Raw genomic sequence first — 18,899 nt, 5'->3', positions numbered from 1 at the left:
TGGTGGGAGCCGCACTTCGTCCAATGGAGGAAGTCCCCCCTTCCTGTTTCCTCGAGGCCTTTCGTCCCAGGCGGAGGATGAATCTTGTGAGAGGCTTCTCTCGCACCGAGCGATAGGCTGTGCGGGTTTCCCCCTCAGCCGGTCACTGTTGCCGAGGTGTGTTGCCAAACACCGGTCGTCTCTTGTTTTTAAATACCGAACCGCCTGCGTCCCTAGAATAACGCCCACTGGTCGTGGTGCATCATTCTGTCCGTGTGTTTCTGCAGTTCTGCCTGCTGCTGTCCCGTGCACCCCCGTCTGGGGTAGTGTTGGGGCGTCCTTGCCGCACCAAGGGGCTTGGGCGGCGCCCCCTCCTGTTCTGTTTTGCAGAGGGGAGTGGGTGGAGCTGGTGTTCGTTTCCGGTGCAGCATTTCACGGAGTCTCCGGGGAGAGGAAGCATTTGGATCTGGGGCTCACTTTCTTATAAAACTGGGATTTCTTCAAAATCGCGCGATCTCCTCCGTAGTGAAGGGCCGTCCCAACGACCCCTTCTGTGCGGGAGCGACCGGGGCGGTTGGCGTCTCTGGAGGAATCGTGTTATTTTCTCTCTCCCGTCCCGCTGTCCTCTGCGCTCCGTTATTTCCCGTCCGTGTTGGTTTGCTAGAATTCTGTTGGTTTGGTCTGACACAGAACCAGCTCTCGTCTCATCGACTTTTCTCTGTGGTTTTGGTTGTCTCCCTGTTTTCAGAGTTGTTCCTCTCCTCTCCGCGACCCTCCCGGCCTCCCTCCCTCTCTTCCTTCCTCGGTCTCGGCCTCATAAGGGATGCGTGTGCTCGTGCACACACACATCCATGTATAGGCATGCGTGTGTGCGCATCCATATGTACATGGGCGTGCATGCACCTTGGCCTCTGGTCGTTTCACATTTTCAAGTTCACCGCTACAGACGCCCTCGCTGGCACCCGTGTCAGGCTCCTGCCGAGGGTCCTACCAGACCCTCTGTCTTGTGAGCGCCCCCAGCCTTCCCGGGGACCTGGTGTGAAACCCCTTTGACAGGTGAGGAGGCTGAGGTTCGAGAGGACTGTCTCCCTGGGGTCCCAGGAGAGGCAGCGTCAGCCTCGCTCATCCCGCGGTGCCTGTGGCCCCATTGCTGTCCCCAGCCCGCTCTCCCATGAGCTCCCTCAAGGCGGGCAGCTTGCACCTCCCGGGAAGTCCCCGGCACCCGGCCCAGGGAGGGTGGGGATGGCCCACACGGGTGGCCACCAGCACTGGAGCTACTGGGATTTGCAAAGCAGCCTCGGGTGGGGCTCTGGGCAGGATTCCGTTCCTGCCCTCGGAGCCCCACTTGGCCCAGCCCACCTCTGCTCCCTCTCCCACTCACCCACCCCTGCTGGAGCCCCTGCTTCCTCCGGGGGCCACTCCCTGGGGCCCACCTGGAGCGCCAGCCCTGGGCCACGGCAGCACCCCAGCTCCCACCACTCCCAGTGGTGCTGTGTTTGCTTTCTGTCACTGTCCACCGGGTGATATTGGACTGTTGGGCCCATAGGCAGCTTCTTCATGTTTGGACTGCGGGCTGGTTACGGCCCCCCCAGGGTTTCTGGGGACCCTTCAGGCTGCCCAGCGCTGCCTGTCTCCAGGTCTTGACCTCTCTGTCGCTCACTTTGTGACAGACGTCACTGAGGTTCAGGTAAAGGGGCCTGAAAACCACCCGGATGGATTTGGAGGAGTTTCTTGCTGGCCCCTCAGCCTTGGAGGTGGATATGTGCCCCCCAGGCTTCCCATGGGGCCTAACCCAGCTTGGGGTTGGCTTTGGGGGTACGCCAGGCTGCAGACCAGTGAGGAGCACTCAGACTTGGAGACAAGGGCATGCGTGGCGAGTCGGCGGGGGGAGCGGAACGGGGCCACCTGGGCAGCCGGTTCTGGCCTCTGTCGCCCTCTTGTTCCCCGTGGTCCGTTTTGGCTCCTGAAGGAAACCGCCACCTGCATTTCTGCAAAGCACCGCAGGTCCATTCGCAGCGCGCTCGCTCACCGCGGCTTGGAGAGAACGGGCAGAGGTCGGAGGACACAGCTGTGACCTCTGCGGAGGGCGTGGTGGGTGTCTCGGGCTGTTGGGACAAACTCAGGGTCTTTGGCTGATTCTGACTTGTTCTTTGTTCCCCTCCCCTTCCTTCCTCCCTTCTTTCCTTGATGACAGTTTTCCTCTATGACGACGTGTTACCTTACGCCCAGGTAGCCTCTGCTCTTTGCGGGCGTCAGGAGACAGGCGTTGTGGTTTTGCTCTGGTTCTGTGGCCGTGGAGACAAAACTGCTGTCACTTTCCTGCGTGTCAAAGCGCAGGCCAGGTGGCCGGTTGCCACTCCCCTAAACACTCCCCTAAACAGGCCGCTGTTTCCCTCTCCCTGTTTCTCCCCCCGGGCTGCGTCTCTGGGTGCGCTTGGTGGAAGCCCTTTGTCAGTCATGAAGTGGGCTCCCTGTCCTGCTGAATTAAAGGCACATGGAGCCGCCTGTCACCGCAAGTGAAGCGTCTTCCGAAGTAAATGCTCCTCTTGGGGCTTTGCTGTTTTCTTCTGTCCTTAAGGCCTGTGATGCTGTCCCCAGCCAGGTGGACACAGGCAGCACGTGCCCTTGGGATCTGCCTGGCCTGGACGGGTCACCGCTGCCCCTTCAACAGCTGGTGAGGGTTCCGCAGCTGAGGGGGTGGCATCCACGTGTGGGCTGCCTTTCCTGCGCAGTCCCTGGGGACCCTCCCGTGGGGCTGGCCCTGCGGACGTCGTTGACTGCCCTGTCGGTCCTCCACCTCCCCTGGCTACGGTGGGGGTGTCTTCTAAAAAGGCCTGGAGACCCCGTGACTCCCTGCTTCCACGAGGGGCTCCCGCATCGGCCACCTCCCCTTGGTTTTCCTGGCCTCTCCTCTCTTCTTTGCCCTTGTGTTCAGGTGTGTTAAAAATAAAACCTCTTGGCTGCTTTTACTGTGGGATTGTGGGGGTGGGGCTGGGGCCAGGGATGTGGTCAATCCTCCCGGTAGAAATGGCAGGCCGTTTTGTAGCAGAAAATACAAACACCCAGGATGGGACTGTGCCCGGGGTAGGGGAGGGTCCCCTAACGGGAGGGGGCCGGGTAATGTTCTGTCTTCGTCCGTGCTTTTCTGTGTCCCCCGTGGTGGTCCACTCCAGAGTGTCCAGGGCGGCCGGAGACCGTGCCCACCCCGCTGGGTTGTGGGCCCGGCACTTCTCACGGCTGGCGCTGCAGGGCTGAGGTGAGGCGGGCCCACCTGGGCGCGTGGGCTGGTGCGGCATGCTCGTGGGATTGACAAACGTGCCATCTGTGGGTGTTTTCCAGAGGCCTGCGTCTATTTTAATTGGGAGCCGAATGCTGTTTGTTTGTCTGTGGAGTGCCCTGGACCTGCGCCGTGGCTCCTTGTCCGCAGCGTTGTTCGGGGGGCTTCGTGAGGAGCTTGGTGCTTCCTTGCGTTTCCAGGCTCCAACCCTGGTGGGAAAAGCTGTTCTAGCTGCCCAGACTCCGAGTGCACCAGCCTCGTGGCTGCCCCCACTTTCCTGCGCGGGAACCTCTCCCTCGCTCTCCTCCGTCCTACCTGCACCCGCTGGCCCCGGGCAGCGGCTGGGGTCTGGTAAGGAGGAGCCCGTGTTCTGTGCTCGGGTCTCCTGCTGGCCGACACTAGGGTGCGGAGGGGTGTGGGGGGCTGGCCACGGACACCTGGAGCTCTCTGCTTCTGGGTAACTTTCTTTTCTCACTGAAGAATGGGGACAATGACCCTCGTCCCCAGGAAAGTCAGAACGGCGGGTCCTTCCCCGGAAGCAGCCAGCCTACGCCGTCAGCTCTCGAGAAGCGCTCACCTCCGGGCTGCTAACCGGCCAGCAGGGGTTTTCGAGGACGCGTCCTCCGGGGACTGCCTCCCAGAGGCGGTCTCTCCTTTGTGGAGACCCCTTCCTTTCCAGCGAACAGCTCTCTGGCGCACTTCTTCGGGGGTCCCCCGAACGTGTCCTGGTCTCCCCACTGTTGCACGGTTTTAAGTTTGTTTCCCGTCCTTCATGGCGACTGCAGAGAAAACTCAGTGAGTTTTTTTAGGTTCGTCTCTCGGCCTCTAATCTTGCTCACATTGCTTGTTGTTTCTGGTCATTGAGGAGTCACAAGGATTCGGGTCTCGTCCGGTGCCCCTCAGACGCCATGTGCCCCGCCGTGCACCCCGAGAGCTTCTAGAACGGCGGCCTGGAAAGTGGAGTGTGAAGCGCGGCCCCTGGACACCAGAGGGGGTGTGGTGCCATGGTCAGGGACTCACTGTGTTCACACCGCCTGGGCCGAGGGTCTCTGTCGGCCCATCACACCCAGGCACTTCCCTGCTCACGTTCTCTCTACCCCCAGGCGTCCTGTCTGTCCGTCCATCTGTCACCTGCACAGCCTTGGAGGAGCTGGAAGAGTGATCTCCCCGCTGATGTCAGCAGAGGCCATTGCTCACAGGAGATGCTCCATGGTTGTGGCCTGGGCTGGACCTTGAGAACGGGGGCAGGGGGGCGCCGACCGCTGGTTCAGCCGGGGAAGCCCTTCAGGGGGGCTTCTCCCCAGACAAAGCTGGATGACGGCGAGGATGTCACCAGCTGTCAGCCCCTGGGTCCCAGGGTGCCACTGCGTTCTGATCTCCCATGGGCCGGCACCCCCGGACAGACTGAGCGCAGGAGGTGGAGGAGGGCGTCCTCTGGCCTGTGTGGTCTCGTCGGGGTCTGACGGGCCCACTCGGCAGGGTGGCAGACCAAGGTCCAGGATCAAAGTGTGTGTGTGTCATTCTTGGAGCTGCCAGCCTGGCTGTGGGGCGGCCTGGTGTGGCTCGGGGATGTCCCTGACACAGGCTGCAGGCGTCTCACTGGAGGAGGTGGCTCAGTCACTCTAACCTCCCCAGAGGGGCTGGTGTTTCCTCCAGAACCTCAGGAAAACAAGAGCTGAAAATGGAGGTTGTGGGGTGGGGTGGGGTGGGGTGGGGCAAGATTTCCACAGCTGTCAGAATAATAGGAATTAAGGAAAACCCACCTTCAGCTTAAACACGGTCATTAAGGATGATGGCAGGGCTGAGGACGCCGCGGTCCCTGCCGAGGTGGGGTCCAGGCTGTCCCCATGTGAGTGGCCACAAAGGCTCCTGCAGACCTGGGGATGTGGCCCCAGACGGAGCCGCTGCCCCCCCCCGCCCCCCGCAGTGCCCGACGCCGGGGAGCCACAGGAAGCTGCCGGGAGCCCGAGCACTTGGGGGACATTTTCAAAGGCTCCTGTGATGGGCGTGTCTCGGTTCTCAGGTGTCGGGGACATTGCGTCTCCCCAGCAGTCTGTGAGAGCTGTCATTAATTGTGTTTGATGCCCCCGGTTCCCAGACTCCGCTGCTGGTGAGCCCCGGGTTAGAAGCTGTGTCAGCCCCGGAGACAGCTGCTGTCTGAGCCGGAGACGTCCAGGCAGGTGATCTTCCTGCCAGCCCTCAGCCCGGCACTGGGCCCAAGGCACTTCCATGGCTTGTGGGGTGCTGGCGAGCCCGGGGAGCAGGAGGCCAGGTCTCCGCCTCCTCTGCCTCCTCCGCCTCCTCCGCCTCCTCCTCCCTGGGCCAGGGCACTGAGTCTGTTTGCTGCCACCCCCGCTGCCCAGCCACACGCCGCTCGCCTCCGAAGTGCGTGGTGCTTAATGTTGCAAGGACCCACCCCAGTGGCCTGCACCTTTGTGTCCAGATTCTGAGAGTGGGCGTGCCTTTGGCACGTGTCACCTCCTCTGGCACCCACGGTTGTGCTGCAGGGGGAGGGGGTGGCGGTGGCCTGGGCCTGGACCTGATGCCTCTCCCCTTCAGTCACTGCCCAGGGCCAGCACTCACCGGAGGGACCCTGGCTCTCCAGTATCCAGGGGGTGCTAACCATTGGGCCGCAGGGCCCTGGTTTCAGAGCACATTTTACTTGGGAGCCTCAGTGTGGCAGACTCATAGGTGCGGGCACACTGAGAACCGGGCGGACGCGGGCTCTGTTCAAGCATCTTCGCACGCCGCGTCCTGTACTGACTGGCTCCTTTCCCTGGGATGCAGGGCTGGTGCCGGGCGTCTCTGTGGCTTCCACAGGTCCCCGGCCTGTCTCTGGGTCAGGGTCACACGGTCTCCCCGTTGTATCTGTCCAGGCGGCCTTGGCACCGGGCAGTTCCCAGCGCTTCCCCAGTGCTGTTGGGCTCTGTCTCCTCTTCTGTGAGCCTCGAGGTCAGAACATGGAGCTCTGTGAGCGTTCCTACCAAGGCTTCTCATTGGCAGTTGTGGCGAATTGGTACTTGGTGGTGACTTACTTTCTGGCTTTAGGATACTAACTTCTGGAGGGGGTGGGGAGAGAGACATCAGTGTGAGAGAGAAGGTCAGCCGGTTGCCTCCTGTCCACACCCCCGACCCGGGGTGGAACCCACAGCCCAGGGATGTGCCCTGACTGGGAATCGAACCTGTGACCTTTTGGGGCAGGGGACGACACTCCACCGGCTGGAGTGACCCAGCCAGGGCTGAGTGCTGTCCATTTGAATGCACAAGATAAATGCGCAGTCGCACACAGTTGCTTCTAAACGTGTAGAATGTCCGTTTGAGATTCCGCTTTTGAACCAGAGCTGACAGAGTCTCCACATTTTCCGGAGCCACCTCCGTGGGCCTTGCCGCTCCAACCTCCATTAAGTCCGCGTCTGTGTGCCGCGGCAGAGGCCCCGAGCCGAGGGTCGGCCCGGCCTTCCTCCAGACGGCCGATGTCCGGGGGCCTCTCGGGGCCCTGTGAGGCTCCAGGTCCCCTCAGAGCGCTTCCGCAGCCTGGTCTGGAGTCTTCGTTACAGTTGCTTTTCCTGCCGTCCTCGTTTCTCCCCTGTGTGAACGGGATCCTTGGCAGGGTAGCTGAGACCGAAACATGTTCTCAGAGTCATTGAACTTGATCGACCTGTGTTTTATAGCTTGAGATACTCCCCACCTGCCCGCTTTGTGTGCCCTTGGGTAGTGTTAACCTTCCCGCCCGGAGCTGGCGCTCGCTGTTTCCTGGGAAGCTGGTTGGTTGCAGCTCGCTGGAAATTTTTGCACTTTCCTCCCCTCCCCTCTCTGCGCAGCCTCCCCACCCCCATCCGGCCCCCCATCCGGCCGGGTCTCAGGGTCGGAGACCCCATCGACCGAGCCCCTTCCATCCCCCAGGGTGCTGCCCTATGAAATGTGGGCACCCAGTTCCAGAGAATTTCAGACGAATCACTGTTGAGTGGGTTCCTCGCACAACGAACCACTGGGAAACAGGGAGGGGAGAAGGCATCTGCTGTTTTTATCCGAAACTCAGAGGTCCTGGTGCCCTCTGCGTTCCTGCGGTCCCGTCCCGAGTTAATCATTCAGTGCTTCCCCAGGTGTCTGCTTTTCCCAGGGATCTGCGATCCAGGTACTCAGAGCCCCTGGCTAAGGTCAGGACCCTCCCGCTCAGGTTCTGGCCTCGTGCTCCCAGGACGGTGCTGGGAAGAACCGGGGTGCGGGCGGCCGCCTTCTCTGCTCTTGGACACGGTCCCGGCACCTCAGGCTCATCCGGCAGGGCCTGCTGCGCCCGAGCTGGGTGCCAGCTGTGTCCATGTGTGACTGTCACCCCCAAGCCAGTGTGAGCAGCAAGGGCAGATGTCCCTGTGTTGAAGCCACCTGCCGGTCGAGGAGGTCTGAGGGCAGCGGGAGGCAGGGGGCGCAGGGCCCTCCTCTGGGCTGTCGGTTTTATTTCTGGAGCTGAGCTAGAGTCTGGCCCAGCAGCGTGCTGCTGACTTTCTACAGAGAAGACCCCACGGCTGTGCTTACGTCCCATTCAGACCCCGGCTCATGGCCGTAGCTGTGCTATGCCTGGCCTGCAAGTGCCCACTGAACATACCCAGTTCGCCACGTTTGTCCCCTCCAAGTGCTTGCTGGTCACAAGGAGCTGTGCCCACACAAGTTGCCCTCAGGACATGGCTCTCACCCCCAGCACGTGACCCCTCGTCTCTGGTTCAGGCCCAGTTCACAGCCCCACCTCCGGGGAACAGCTGGCTGCATCTTCGTGTGTCCCCCCCCCCCCCCCGGCCCCGCCGAGTTCTTCCAGGTCATGACCACAGACTCAGCTCAGAGGAACCGCAGCTGCAATTGTCCTTATAGTTACAGTCACGGGGGAGCTTTTAAAGACAAGGTCGGCGCCAGGGCTCCGTCTGGACCCCGGACCAGACTTTGTGACCCTTGAGTTTGTTGCAGCCCCCAGCGCCTCACCTGCGCCGCCCGGGAGGAGAGCCCGTGTCCCCGCTTCCTTGGGACGTCGTGGGACGTACTCACCCAGATGTGACGGCGTGATGTGTTTGTGCAGTTCGTATGTGTCTCATGTTGTACTGCATTGCCAAGACTCACGCAGCAGTGCGTTGTGCGTGTACTGCATCGCAAGGCTGTCATAACGTGTGGTCACTTGTGTGCTGTAATCGCCACCGTGTTACCCCGTGCACGGTGCACAGCCACCTCAAACCGTGTCGCCACGCCCGGCACGGGCGTCTTCCCGCCTGCCTGGTGAGCGAGGGGGCGCACTGCGTGCATGTTACTGGAAGGTGTGGCCGGCGGGTGGGTCTGCGCTCCCATGGAACTTTCGAGTTTTTATTTTAGAGAAGAACAGCGTCCTGGGTGGCTTGGGTGACCCGCTGTGTGAGCTGGTTGACCGGCCGGTGGCCCCCATGGCTGGCCTGAAGGACGGTTTGGGGACAGAGGAGGAGGCAGCTGGAGGGCAGCCGTGGGTCTGTCATCTGGGGAAGGGGTGGCAGGGTCACGGCAGTGACAGCTGGGTGGGGGGAGGGATCCGAGGGTGCTGGGTCTGGGGGCTTCCAGGAGCACTGCGGAGGGTGTGCCAGGCCCGAAGTAGCTGCGGGGCTCTCTTGTCCCCAGCAGCCACGTGGCAGTCCCCAGCATCGCTGCATCCTCCCGACTGCCAGGGCAATCCGGAACCTGTGTTTGCGCGGGGAACCTGCAGACCGTCACGCACTGCAGACCTGTGCAGGCCGAGCAGAGCAGCGTGCGCCGGCCATGGTCCTGGCCACTTCTCGGGGCCCAGCCTGGCTGCTTGGCAGTAGGGGAGCCCCCCACCCCCCGTCCCTGTCCTGGTCTCTGGAGGCTCTCATCAGGCCGCGCCTCTGGACAGGCTCCTTTGTGGTTCTGTTGTTGGGTGTTGCTTGTGCCCGTGTGTCTGGGGAGTCCCTGTGAAAGTTGGGGGGACCATGGACGCACACCTGGTCCCAGGACCCACGCAGCAGGCTGAGCAGGGGACTCTCTCCGGGATGTCTGCTGGTCTTCTGCAAGCTCTGGAAACAAACGATGGGCAGTGGTCCCCCCCAAACTGGGCACTGCGTGAGCTGCATGCGGCCCAGGCGGGTCAGAGCCTCCCCAGCAGGCGGGGCCAGCGGTAGGCGGCGCTTCTGCCGTCCCCCACGTCCTCCTACCGAAGCGTTCCCAGCACAGAGGGAAAAGCGTGGAGATGATGTGGCTGCTGCTTTATCAAAGTCCGACCTTCTGCCCCAGCTGCTGGAACCGTGTGAAGGGGATAAAATGTTGCAAGTGGTTAGTTGGCAGCCGCTCCCCCCCCCAAAGACAGCCGTCCCCAAGTGCAGCCTCCGCCACGGACGTCCTCCAGCTGGCCTGCCTGCACACGGTGCCCGGTGCCAGCCTCCTCCTGCAAGGCGCTTTCCTTCAGCTCGGGGGTGTGGTGTGTGGGGTCCCCCACGTGGAGTTGGGCCCGTTCCCTGCCACGGCTGTGCAGTCGTGGGACAAGAGACCGCGCCTGACCCAGGCAGGCCCTGGACGATCGGGCGGCCTGCGTCGGCCCGTTTCCAAGGGCAGGATCCTGTGCACCTTTTTCCTCCGTGTGTGGCCTTGACCTCCCTTACAGCGCCGGGGAGAAAGGCGTTGCTGGTGTGGCCCGTCCCCCACCTGCTCCCAGCACCCCTGGTTCTCGTTGCCTGTTACCCTCATCTGACCCCTGCCCAGAGCGGGGCCTCACAGTGTCTTTCTGTGTGCTCACTGCCAGCTGGGCCCAGGGGAGCTGGTACCCCGACCTGGCCCGTTGCTGGGGAGCACTTGCCGCCCTGGACTGGGGCAGGGGATGCCCCCCAGCTCCCACGGATCGTCGGGGGGCCCTGAGGCCCTGGCTTCAGCCGGCTCACGACCTTGGGCTCCGCTGCTCACTGCTGAGCCTGGAGACATGTCACTTCTGAGCCCGGCCCTGCCTCTTGGTTGCGTGTTCGTGCGTTTTCCTGTTGCTGCACCGTGAGGGAGGCTGGGTGGGTCCCTGCAGCTCGAACTTGGCTCCACTGGGACCTGACATTGCCCTTCTTCCCTACCTTCAGCGCCCTCCTCCAAGACAGACAAAAGGGAGCTTTTGTCCTTATCTTGGAAAGTTTCGAGCTGCCCCAGCAGCCCTTCGGCTAGTCCCTGTGAACTGGGGTCACGGCCACGCTAGTGCGGCTCCTTCAGAGGCCGGTTTCCCGGTGGCGAAGCAGAGCCTCGGGGCCCCACCCAGTGCTCACAGTGCCTGCGGGGGGGCTCGGCCTCTGGCTGGCGGAGGGGTGCCACGTTCTCCCCACCTTTCAGGTCTGCGCGCTGCACGCACGGGTGGCTCGGCCGGCGGTCACAGCCACACACGCGGGCTGCGAAACGGCGCACACCCTTTCCAGTGCCAGTGCTCCCCAGCCCCGCTCAGGCTTGCTCTCTCTGACGTTCACGTCCCCCTTCCCATAGGTGCAGGGAGCCATGCCGCGCAGCCCCACGTCCAGCGAGGACGAGATGGCCCAGAGCTTCTCCGACGACTCCGCGGGGTCTGAGTCCGACAGCTCCAAGGAGGAGACCATCTACGACACCATCCGGGCCACGGCGGCGAAGCCCGCCTGCGTCAGGACGGAGGAGAGCCAGGGGAACACGCTGGTCATCCGCATCCTCATCCAGGACCTGCAGCAGACGGTGAGCCCCGCCCCTCCTTCCCGGTCGGTCACCAGGGCAACCAGAGGAGGGGGCACCCCCGTACCCTCTGCATGGGAGTCCTCCCCGGCCAGCTTTCAGCTCCCCCCGCCCTGCCTGCCTCCTGGCCTGTGACTAACTGCCTCAGGAGTGCTGCTGGTGCCTGGTGCACTCCATTCGTGGAGCACCTACTGTGCGCCGGATGCAGGCACAGCTGGGGCCTGCGTGGAGAGACAGCCCAGCATGGAGCCAGGGTGTCAGGCTCTCTCGTGCACAGAGCCCCGTGTCCCGTGCTCCTGCCCGCATCCCAGTGTACAGGCTGCGTGTGCCTGCTCCTCACGCCTGCCTGGTGCTTGACTCCTGGTTGTCCCTCAAGGCCGGGGCCCGATGCTGTGTCCTGTGTCACCCCTGCTGTGCATTTGCCAGGTGCCTGTGGGTCCTTGCTGGTGGGTCCACCTCCCCTGCAGGGTGGGCTCATGGGGTCACGGAAGGGGCGGGTGCTCTGCATAGATCACTGAAGACACGTGGGGGGCTTGCCACTCCCTCGGGTCCGCCCCCTGCCCCCTCCCAGGGCGCTTCCTGACTCTGCCCCCGAGGATGCGTTTCTGTGCTTCCCCGTTGGGGCTTCTGAAGGAGCGGGCAGGTGCTCCCTGCAGAGAGGCCCTACCCGTCTCCCCTCACCTGGGCCGAGTCACGGAAGGTGCCCCTCAAATGCTCCTGGGGGGGCGCTGCTGGTTCGGGGTGCCAGGTGGTTCTCGGGGTGTCTCTGTGATGCTGCCCTTCGGTCCTTCAACTCCCACCTGCTCAGTACTTGAGTGAGGGACAAGCAGGTTCTGTTCCAGGCGTGGGGTGGACCGCCCCAGTGGTGACGAGGGAGGGTTCGCATATGGTCTAGGTTGGGGTGTAAAGGGAGTGATCTGGGTGATGGGCGATGGGGTGACGGGTGAGGTGTGAGTGTTGGGGTGATGGGTGGGGTGTGAGTGATGTGGGTGATGGGTATTGGGTGGGGTGTGAGTGACTGAGGTGATGACGTACAGGTACAAATCCAGACTCAAACCACACGTGCCGTCCACACACCCACAGCGAGACACGCTGTTTGATTCGCAAGGAGAAGCAGGCAGTGAGGAAAAGGTCGATTTGCCACTAGGCAGATGGCTTCTTAATAAATCTGTAGGTTAAAGGAAACAGCCCCAAAACCCAGTGGGCGGAGGCTTAGTCTGGGTTTGGTTCTCCTCCCCTCCTCTCCCCACGCCATCTGCCGTGTATCCGGCTGTGACCAGCAGATGTTAACCTCTGACCTCCCACCCTCCAGGCATAGGTGCTCCATCCTTCCTTCCGGCCCTGGGACCGGCCGGGAAGAAGAGGGGGAGGCTCTGCTGCAGGGGGACCTGGGGACCCTGACACTTCCAGGCAGGAGCTGGGCCCCCTGGTTGGCCTGGGGTCCTCCTCAAGGTCCCCCATGTGCCCAACGGGTGAGGGGTGGAGGGAGACCCTGGGGACTGGTCACTGCCTGCTCCACCCTGACTTCCCTCGGGGCTGCACCTGCTGCCCCGGGCCCCGAAATACCAAAGTCACCAACGAGAAGCAGGGCCAGGGACAGAGGGGCCTGAGGTGGACGGCGGCAGGGGCGCCGTTTTGTTTTTGTGCAGATACCTGCACCTGCAGCTGCTGGGTTTTTTTAACCCTCACTCAAGGGCACGCTTCTTCATTGCTTTAGAGAGGGGGGAGGGGGAGAGAGACAGTGAAAAGGAGAGAGAGAGAGACTGGTTGGCTGCCTCCTGTACGTGCCCCAACCGGGAATCGAACCTGCGACCTTTCCGTACGTGAGTCGACACTCCAACCCGCTGAGCCTCACCGGCCAGGGCAGGACCCAGAGGCAGCCTCAGCGGGAGCGTGCATGTCCCCGATGCACACCTGGTGGTGCTGTGTCTCTAAGTGATGTCACGTGGATTGATTTGGGGGTCACACGTACGTTTTAGCAAGTAGGCTAGTCCCCGAGCATGGAATGCACGAAGGGGGAGAGCTGTGTGGCTCACCGCGTACACCCGTTCCCCGGGCCTGCCCGTCCTTTTCGTCTGTGGGGAGTGTTCGAGTCGCCGTTCCCACGCCATCCCCCCTCCGTCGCAGGATGCCCCTCCTGGCCTTCATACCCCTTTGGGTGCATTTTATCGGTGACTTGATTTGGTATTACTTTTGTACTGGATTCCTGAAGAATTGGCCTCAGTTTTTTTAAAAATAGATTTTATTTATTTGTTCTTAGACAGAGGGAAGGGAAGGAGAAAGAGAGGGAGAGAAACATCAACGTGTGGTTGCCTCTTGTGTGCCCCCCACTGGGGACCCAGCCCTCGACCAGGCACGTGCCCTGACTGGGAGTCAAACCAGCGACCCTTTGGTTCGTAGGCTGACACTCAGCCCACTGAGCCACACCAGCCAGGGCTGGCTCCAGCTTCTGCAGCAGGGTGTGTTTGGTGCTGGCTGTTCCCATGTCCTGCGGGTCCCTGGTTTCAAGGGGTCCCTTCCGATACTCAGTTGCTGGTCTGTGCTGTCAGCCAGGCTCCCGACTCGGGGACACCAGCTCCTCCACGGCTTCTCCTTCTCCCGCCTGTCGGCCATCCCCCCTCCTCCGTGGCTTCCACCTCGGCCCCCNGCCCCCCCCCCCCCCCCCCCCCCCCCCCCCCCCCCCCCCCGCCCTTCTCCGGAGCTCTCCCAGACCTTGCTCTCAGGCAGGCCCACCGCGCTCTGATCCTCACAACTCCCGCCGCGTCCTGGCTGTGTTACTTCTGCTTTCCATGTGTTGCCATAGCCCCGTGCTTGTTCTTTTGGAAAATTATTCTTTTGAATCGTTCGTTGAGGAGGCTTCGTGTCTTCCTGTTTTCCATCAGTCGCTCTCGGAGATCCTTCTTCCTTTAATTGGGGCGCATCTCCATCCCAAACGGAGGGGCAGGGAGGGGCAGACGTCTGGGAGCTACGTGCTTTCTCGCTCCCTCTTCTCCGCTGCTTCCCCTCGTGTCTCCGCGTCTTTCTGCGCGGCTTCTCCCCGACGCGTCCCAGTGGTTTGCAGCAGCTGGGCGTCTTGCTGTGATTCCGATTGTGTGAGTGGATTTTCCTCGTGCTCTGCACCAAGTCGGCCTGGCGGCCTGCCCCCCTTTAGGACGGGAGGGCCCAGGGGCGGGAGAGCCAAGTCCTCTAAAAGGCTGGGCTCCCCATTCTCTTCGGAGATGGTCTTGAACGCCGTGCGCTGGGGCCTGGTGTGGGGGCACGTCCCGTTCTCAGGGGGGACCCCGGCCACAGCCCTGCCCCATGGCAGGCAGCCCTGCAGGGGGTCTCTGCGGACAGTGAGCCCCACGTCTCCCAAAAGGCCCTTCCAGCAGAGTCCTGTAACTGGGCTGGGAGCCCGGCCGGCCCTGGAGTCCTGTGTGGAGCTCCTCACCCGGTATCCCTTCGCCTGGGGGGCTCAGTGACCGGAGAACCTCTCTTCCACCCCAGGTGGGGCCCTTCCCGTCACCCTTGCTGAGTGACTTCTCTTTCCCAGTCTCCACGTCCAGTGGGGTGAAGTTCGTAACCTTGTAGCAAGAGCAGCAGGTAGGGTTGGCCGCCGGTGCAGGGAGGGGCGGCCGGCCGGGGCGGCCCTGGGGACGTGGCGGCCGCCTTCCTTCTGCCCTCAGCACAAAGAGCCTCCCGGGCAGTGAGTGCTGGCACCGGCCGTACTCTTGGCCTTTTGGGCAAGTGGCATGTGCCAAAATTAGTGGAAACTGGTTCTTCTGTTGTTTATCTTTCTGGGGACTGTGAAGGAGGAAGTGGGGACAGGGCCGGCCCCGGGACGCAGCAGTCCGGTCTCTGATCCACACCGGTGTTGTGTCCCAGAGCCTGGAGGAGAATGCGGTGGGCAGCCGCGTGCTCTCAGGGGTCTTCCCTGGGTGTGTCCGACGCTGGCCCGTGTGCACCCACGTCCACCCGTGGGGGGCTCCAAAGGGCTCTGTTGAAGCTGTCAGCCGCCTGCACGTCCCCCCTGCGCTTCCCGACCAGTTAGCAGAGGTCCAGGGGCCTGGCCCAGCCCCTAGCAGGGCCCCAGGAGAGTGAGTTTCCCTGTTCTTGATTTAATACGTGCTTCCTCAAGTTTGATATCCCATTTAGAAAAAGCATTTTAGCGACTGGCCTAACCCCTCAAGGACAACTTATTGCCGTTCACACACCCTCCCCACACACTCAAACTCCCCACCAAAGCAGCAGGCGCCCGTCCTGGCTGGCCCTGCGGTCCCCGGGGCCCCGCCCCCTGGTGTCAGCTGACTGAGGCTCCCTAATCCATCACTGGCTTCCAGGTGGACTGTCAGATGCGCTTTGTTTGCAAGTGACCTTGGCCTCCCGTATAAAAACAGAACTCCTGGGGCGGGCAGTGCTCTCTCCTCCTTCAGGTCGTTGACCCTGTCTTGCTCTTGTCACAGACACACCTCTGAGTTTGCGTTCGAACCTGAGGTTCCCTGGTTCTTTGCGCTTGGAGGGCCTCACCTGTCGGGCCCTGCTGGAGCCCGAGTCCCTTCTCGGTAACGAGAGCCGAGTCCTACCGCTGGCCTCTCCTCCTGCACAGACCGGGGGGCCTTCCAGGTGGGGAGAGGGTTCCAGAAGGCCTGGGCAGAGGTGCTCGTCCCCTTGGAGAGCTCCGTCGGGTGCCTTGCTGGGCTCGCATCCGACGCGTGCTCTTGGCCGCTGGAGCTTGGAGCTGCGTGTGTTCCCCCAGGCGGGAGTGGAGTTGGGGACAAGCGGCCTCCTCGTCATACTTCTGGGGTTGTCCTTGGTCCCCTCGGTGGCCTCTTTCCAGAGGAGAAACCATGGGTCAGGGGACCCTCTCACTTTGCCGTGCTCCCTGTGACATCCCAGCTCTGGGTGAGTGGAATATCATTCACATACTGTGCCTTTTCCCGTGGAAACTTTACCAACCAGTGGATTTGGGTAAATTCACAGCTGAGAGACACATCACCCGGTCAGTTTTAAGGCATTTTCACCACCCAGCAGGGAACCCACGGCCCTCAGCAGCCAGTCTGCAGCCCCCGCTCAGCCCCCAGACCATCCATCCACCCATCGGTCCATCCGTCCTCCAATCCTTCCATCCTTCCATCCATCCATCCATCCATCCATCTGTCATCCTTTCATCCATCTGTCCCCAATCCTTCTATCCATCCATCCATCTGTCCAACCATCCTTCTACCCATCCATCTCCATGTATGCCTCCATCCATCCACCTGTATGTCCATCCATCCATCTGTCCATCTGTCCGTCCATCCTCCAATCCTTCCATCCGTGCATCATCCATCCATGCACAGATGAGAGAGACATACGGTCTGGATCTTCGACCTCCACTCTGAGTGACTGCTCTGTATGTGCCTGGACCACCTTTTTGGGCGGCGGGGGAAGGCAGGGTCTGGATTCTCCGTGGCTTTATTGACTGGATGCCGAGGCCGGAGAGAGCTGCCCTCGCCCAGCGCCCTGCTCCCCTCTGCGCTGTCTTCCCTGGCGGTGCGGTGATGGAATCAGCCCTACTGCCCTGAAACGGGGGGTCGCACTGGACAAAGTTAGTCAGGACATCGGTGAGTCGCAGATTTCGTAAAGCCAGGGGGAGGCGCTGCAGATGGTCAGGGCTTGACCACGTGGGTCGTCCTTCCCCCCGCCTGCCGGCTTGTTCAATGGGCAAGAGGCTCTATTTTCACGTGAATAATTTTTAAAAACTGTAACCGGCGTCAGTGTTGTGCCTTGTGAGGATTCTGTGTGGGCCCCTCTGGTTAGACGTTGCTCGGGGTACCGTTTCATGTGTGAGGGAGGGGGACCCCGCTCACTGGGGTCCCCACAGCCCACGGGACAGACATCTGACTCCGTGTGCCCTCTGCTTACGCTGAGAGCTAATACTCACGTAAACCTCTGCGAGAAAATGGTGTTTGGGGAGAGAGCTAGAACCCTCGCACCCTCTGTAGAAAGCTCTGGAGATCCCCAGGTGTGGCCAGCCGGCTGTGGCCCAGAGGCCACGCTGGCGGGAGCGGACGGCTCCTCCCACCCCGCTGTTCCAGGCTGATGAGGGTCATCCAGAACACAACGCTGCCAGGGCCTCGGATCAGCAGTATTTCGTTTTCTGCCTGAATCCCAGGAGTGAGGCTCTTGTCCGGCGCCTAGTCTCCTTGGCGGGTTCCTGTGACTCCTCGCCCTGGCTCCAGCTCTCCTTTGCTCCAGTTCTGCCCCTGTGGACGACCCCCCTGCTGGGCGGGCGGGGCTCTGCTCCACAGCGTCTGAAGCACTCGTGGTCTCCCCCTCCCACCGCAGGTCCACTGTGCGACCCCCTGCCCCATCCACCTTCCTGATTCCTGGCTTCACCTGTGCTGGCCAGATGGGTTGAGCTCATCCGCTTGGCCTCGGGGATCCCGTGATCCCAGCTCTGGGACTCAGGGTGCCGCCCCTACACTGGTCCGTGGCCCCCCGTGAGGCTGGGGTCTTCGCTGTTGCCTGGAATGCTGTGTCTCAGCGGGCACAGCGATGCCTTCTGTCTGCGCTCAGCACTAATGCCCCCCCCACCGCCCCACGCCCCGCCAGGTTCTCCCCCCTCTCCCGCTCCAGGCAGACGGCTCTGGCTCTGGCTCTGGCTCCCGCAGCAGCGGGTCCTCCGCTTGCTGAGGGCCTGCCGGACACTGAGGGACCCAGGGAGGGGAACGAACTCTCCCACAAGGAGTCCTGCTTCTGGTTTTGCCGTCACCTTGGCGACCGCAGGGGAGCACGAGTTAGTGATTACCAACGCCAGGACTCGCGGTCTGCCCACCGCATCCCCATGGCGCCGGGCAGGGTGGCTGCAGTTTGGCTCCGACTGTCGGAAAATGACTGTTCTGACCGGGGCAGTGAGCACAGGGCGCTGTGTCAGCACCGCAGTGCGGAGGTTCCCTCAATGTTCCGGACGCAGGGCCCCCAGTCGGGCCGCCCTCCGGTCAAGGTCACGGCATTTCCCGTTCCACACAGACCCCTTGTCTCAGGCTTTGTGTGTCATCGTTGATAGTTTCAGGGTTTGCCGCCGGGTCCCAGCCCGAGGGGTCTCTGTCCAGGGCAGAGAGCGTCTTTTTGGACAGTGGCCCCTGGGACCGCCCGGCTGTGGTTCGGGCTGCCCTTGGTATGGCCAGTCCCTCAGGGGGCAGTGAGGGAGGGCCTGCTCCAGGCCCCCCCCCCCCCGAGTCCGGAGATGGTCAGCCATTCGGGGTCGGTGGCTGGTGGAGCCCCACCCACTTCTGCCTTGCGAATGTCCTCTGTTGCCTGTCACATCTTCCCTCTCCCAAGGACACAGTGACATTGAGTTGGGGCCCCGCTAGTGACCTCGCCTTCACTAACCACACCCACAAAGCTCTGTTCCCACAGAAGTCACATGTTCAGGGTCAGAGAGGTAGGGTTCACCGCCCCTGGGGACAGTGCTGCCCACCTGGCCAGGCTCCCCTCTGCCCCATGTGTCCTCACACCCACCCTGCAGGCCCAGGGCAGGCCCCGGCGTCCCTCGTGGAGACCGGGCCTGCCGGTGGGTCGGCCTGCCTAGAACCATGAGGCTGGTGACATGGTTGGGAGGCAAACCCGAGCCTGCTGGCCCGTGAGCTCCTGCTCCTTCTAGAAGTTTCTCAAGGCAGCCTTCTCAGTGTTTTTGGAGCAGGACTTGTCTCTGTTGTGCAGGGTGGCCTGTGAGCCACCCAGACTCCATCCCCACCCTGGCCACTACGGGGCAGCGGGCACCAGGGTCTGTGATCCCTACACCGCCACCCGTGTGCCCTGCTGGGCACCCGCCTGCTCACAGGGCCCTGCCCACCGGCCACAGACAGGGAGCCTCAGGCCTCACTCAGGCCTGGTTTCTGGGGCATGTGGCCCAGGTGTTCCTGTGGTTGGGACCAGAGGTCGATGGGCACTGGTGTGTCCCCGGTGCCCCTTGAGGTCACAGCAGATTGGG

At 62.4% G+C, this 18,899-nt stretch overlaps 1 protein-coding gene across 5 annotated transcripts in view; it reads left to right on the top strand.

The window, feature by feature from the left end:
* The window catches only part of SHANK2 (SH3 and multiple ankyrin repeat domains 2), a 285,739-nt gene that overhangs the window by 11,866 nt on the left and 254,974 nt on the right, over positions 1 to 18,899 (top strand). For all 5 annotated transcript variants that reach the window (XM_037062593.1, XM_037062592.1, XM_037062594.1 and 2 more), the window contains exon 2: positions 10,730 to 10,948. In XM_037062593.1, the coding sequence (XP_036918488.1) occupies positions 10,742 to 10,948 (207 nt within the window). In that variant the 5' untranslated portion in view covers positions 10,730 to 10,741. The remainder of the gene's footprint in view (positions 1 to 10,729; positions 10,949 to 18,899) is intronic.

The sequence above is a fragment of the Sturnira hondurensis genome, unplaced genomic scaffold, assembly GCF_014824575.4.
Source record: "Sturnira hondurensis isolate 20B ecotype Veracruz unplaced genomic scaffold, ASM1482457v3 Scaffold0014099, whole genome shotgun sequence".
NCBI classification, from domain to species: Eukaryota; Metazoa; Chordata; class Mammalia; order Chiroptera; family Phyllostomidae; genus Sturnira; species Sturnira hondurensis.
This window is presented reverse-complemented; position numbering and strand designations above follow the sequence as displayed.